The sequence below is a fragment of the Dipodomys merriami genome, unplaced genomic scaffold, assembly GCF_024711535.1.
Source record: "Dipodomys merriami isolate MVZ:Mamm:240054 unplaced genomic scaffold, mDipMer1.0.p SCAF_51, whole genome shotgun sequence".
Taxonomy (NCBI): domain Eukaryota; kingdom Metazoa; phylum Chordata; class Mammalia; order Rodentia; family Heteromyidae; genus Dipodomys; species Dipodomys merriami.
The window spans coordinates 7303309-7306368 of NW_027206080.1; the positions used below are offsets into that span (position 1 = coordinate 7303309).

Consider the following 3060-nt stretch of genomic DNA (forward strand, 5'->3'; position numbering starts at 1 on the left):
GTGGTATGATGTGAACTGCCTTCTTGTTTTCCTTCCATAACAGGCTTGTTGTCTCATTCCTGGGAGTGCTAGTGTCAAGCATCAGCCTGTCAGCCTCAGAGATCACCTGGGCTACAAAGAGAGCAGCCTTACCATTACCTGCATCCTTCCTGGGGCAGTTCACATCCAGGGACTGACCCATGTGTGTGTGGACATCTGGTCAGCTCTGTGTGTGTGTGTGTGCGCGCGCGTGTGTGCGCACACACATACACAGTTCTAGAAACTCAGGGGCTGAACTCAGGCCTAGGGTGCTGTCCCTGACCTTTATTACTCAAGGTTAGCACTCTATCACTTGAGCCATGGCTCTACTTCTGGGTTTGGGGTGATTAATTGGAGAGCAGGATCTCATGGACTTCCCTTCCCTGAGCTGGTTTTTCCTTAGATCTCAGCCTACTATATAGCTAGCGTGACAGACATGAGCCATCAGTGTCTAACTCCTCCTGCTTTATTCTGACATCAGCTGATTTATCAAACTCACCACTTTCTTACACCTAAAGTGTGCAGAGATCTCTTTTGATGTCAACTCCAAGAACCATTGCTTGGCAAGGGAAGAGGAAATATTTCTACAGCATTGCAAGAAAAAAAAACAACAGATGTTTATGGCTATTAAAAATGTGATTAAGAGTCAAGAGTAAATTAAATGAGGGAAGTACAGTAAAGTTTTAAATGTTTTGCAGCTGGATGGAATCAGTAAATCTTTCATCAAGACAGAAAGTTGCAATCAAAGAAATGGATTGCAGCCTGCAGGGTGTGAGCTCTATCTATCTACATATGTATTTTCCAGGATACCTCAGAAAGTGGTTTGTTGTAAGAAAATGGAGAAGCCAAATTTTGAAGGTTCAAATCCTGGAGTCTTTATTAAAAGACTGGTGACTGCATGGTGGACTCCTGTCTCAAAGACCAGCGGCCAGCAAATGTGCTTAACACTGTTAGGAAAATGAGCCATGGAGACCAGAGAGGAAAGAAAAAACAAAAAGGATACCAACAAACCAATTCAGCTCCAATGGAGAGCTGAAGTGGAATGCCATGGCAACTGGAGAAGAGACAGGAGACAGGAGACAGAACCCGAACACAGAAGCACATGGCATGGTGTAATGGCACCTGAGCTGGTCAGGGCCTAAATAGTATCAGGTCAGGAGCAAGGTCACAGGAAACTCGCAGTCCCAGACACTGGACTGACAGGTTTAGTAACCTATCAGCCAAGTCCCTGCCCCTACCCCCAGGGATTCAGACATGCCCATCACCTGGGAGGAAGGGGCTTTACCTTCCCCCCCATGAAGATGTCAGACCCTACCATTCACCATGTGGCCAAGGTGGCACTGGCCAGACCCGATTGCCCTATTTCAGTTTAGTCACTGACTCCTCCTACAGCGGAGGTGAAATTCCTTCCTCTTCTTCTACTTTCTCATGTCTTTTCCATTTTCTTTCCTTATCCTACCAAATGAAGACTGGACAAAGGTTTGCTTCCGCATCAACACACAGTCCTGTTCTAAAAAGGCTTCATAAAGAAGTTTATGAAACAAACAAGGTTGTAGAGTGAAAAGTGGGTCAAAAGGAAAAGGAGCTCTTTTCCTCCAGTGCGCCACTGAAGACTCTGGTGTGGCCATGGGTGGCCGCCCAGCCCAGTGTTACCAGTATTATAAGAACAAGCCGTACCCAAAGTCTCACTTTTGTCAAGGTGTCCCTGATGCCAAGATCTGCATCTTTGACCTTGGGTGGAAGAAGACAAAAGTGGAGGAGTTCCCACTTTTTGGGCCCATGGGGTCAGATGAATATGAGCAGCTCTCCTCTGAAGCCCTGGAGGCTGCCTGTATTTGTACCAACATGTATATGGTAAAATGTTGTGGCAAAGATGGCTTTCATATTCGAGTACAACTGCATCCTTTCCATGTCATTTGCATCAACAAGATGTTGTCCTGCGCTGGGGCTGACAGGCTCCAGACAGGTATGCGGGGTGCCTTTGGGGAGCCACAGGGCACTGTGGCCAGGGTTCACATTGGCCAAGTAATCATGTCTATCAGCACCAAACTGCAGAATAAAGAACATGTGATTACAGCCTTACGCAGGGTCAAGTTCAAGTTCCCTGGTTGTCAGAAGATCCACATCTCCAAGAAGTGGGGTTTTACCAAGTTCAACGTGGATGAGCTTGAAGACATGGTAGCTGAGAAGCGCCTCATTCCTGATGGCTGTGGAGTCAAATACATCCCAAATCGTGGTCCTCTGGATAAGTGGAGAGCCCTGCACTCCTGAGCTCTATCACTCACCACCACTTTAATCATGTTCCCCAATAAAACACGCATTATGTCTAAAAAAATAAAAAAAAAAAGGAAAATGAAAACGGGTGAGTGTGAAAAAGCCAGTCCAAGTCCTTGTTCTCCTTGTGTTTATGTTCCAGGGATGTTTCACCATTGGTGATGCATGTATCTCTCCCTTGATTGGTCCTCCTCTCTCTGACCCCACCATTCTTCAACACCATGGCCATAGGTATCATTTATGCCCTGGTAGATCTTCATTGTGGAGGCTGTCTCATTGTCTGGAAATCTAGTGATAGATGTTATTAAAAGGTGATATGCCCTGTGGAAAGGTTATAATATCCTTCTTCTTTTGTGTTTTATGTCCAAGACTATCTTGAATTCTAAAGAGAAGAAAGAATGAGAAACTGTCTAATCATTCTCCCTTCAGTCTTTCTGTCTTTTCCTTCCTCTCCAAAATCATCTTCTCTTTTATTTATCTTAGCTTAACTTAGCTTAGCTTAGGTGGTGGGAGAATCTGTGCTAGAGACAAAACTCAAACTAGGTAAAAGAGCTAGGTAAGCACTCTACTACTGAACTATACTCCCAGCTCTAATTCTCTTTTTGATTAGTCTTTATAATATATATGACAACTGAAAAACTCCAAATAGTCTCAACAAAAATTATATAAAAGAAAATTTTATAGCATGCAGTCAAACTATCTAGATTCAAATTCAGCTTTCTACTTGCTATCCCACTGGTCCCAGACAAGTTATTTCAACTCTATTTG

The 3060-nt window shown here is 44.2% G+C and overlaps 1 protein-coding gene across 2 annotated transcripts; it reads left to right on the forward strand.

Moving 5' to 3' along the window:
• The first annotated feature begins 1644 nt into the window (after nucleotides 1-1644).
• On the forward strand, nucleotides 1645-2289 carry LOC138810910 (large ribosomal subunit protein uL16-like). Of its 2 annotated transcripts, XM_069998319.1 has the most exons (2): nucleotides 1645-1724; nucleotides 1833-2289. In XM_069998319.1, the coding sequence occupies exons 1-2, from the start codon at nucleotides 1645-1647 to the stop codon at nucleotides 2287-2289; spliced, it is 537 nt and encodes a 178-aa protein (XP_069854420.1). The 2 variants fall into 2 exon arrangements, with proteins under 2 accessions (XP_069854420.1, XP_069854419.1); XM_069998318.1 differs by having other exon boundaries at nucleotides 1645-2289.
• Nucleotides 2290-3060: the final 771 nt, after the last annotated feature.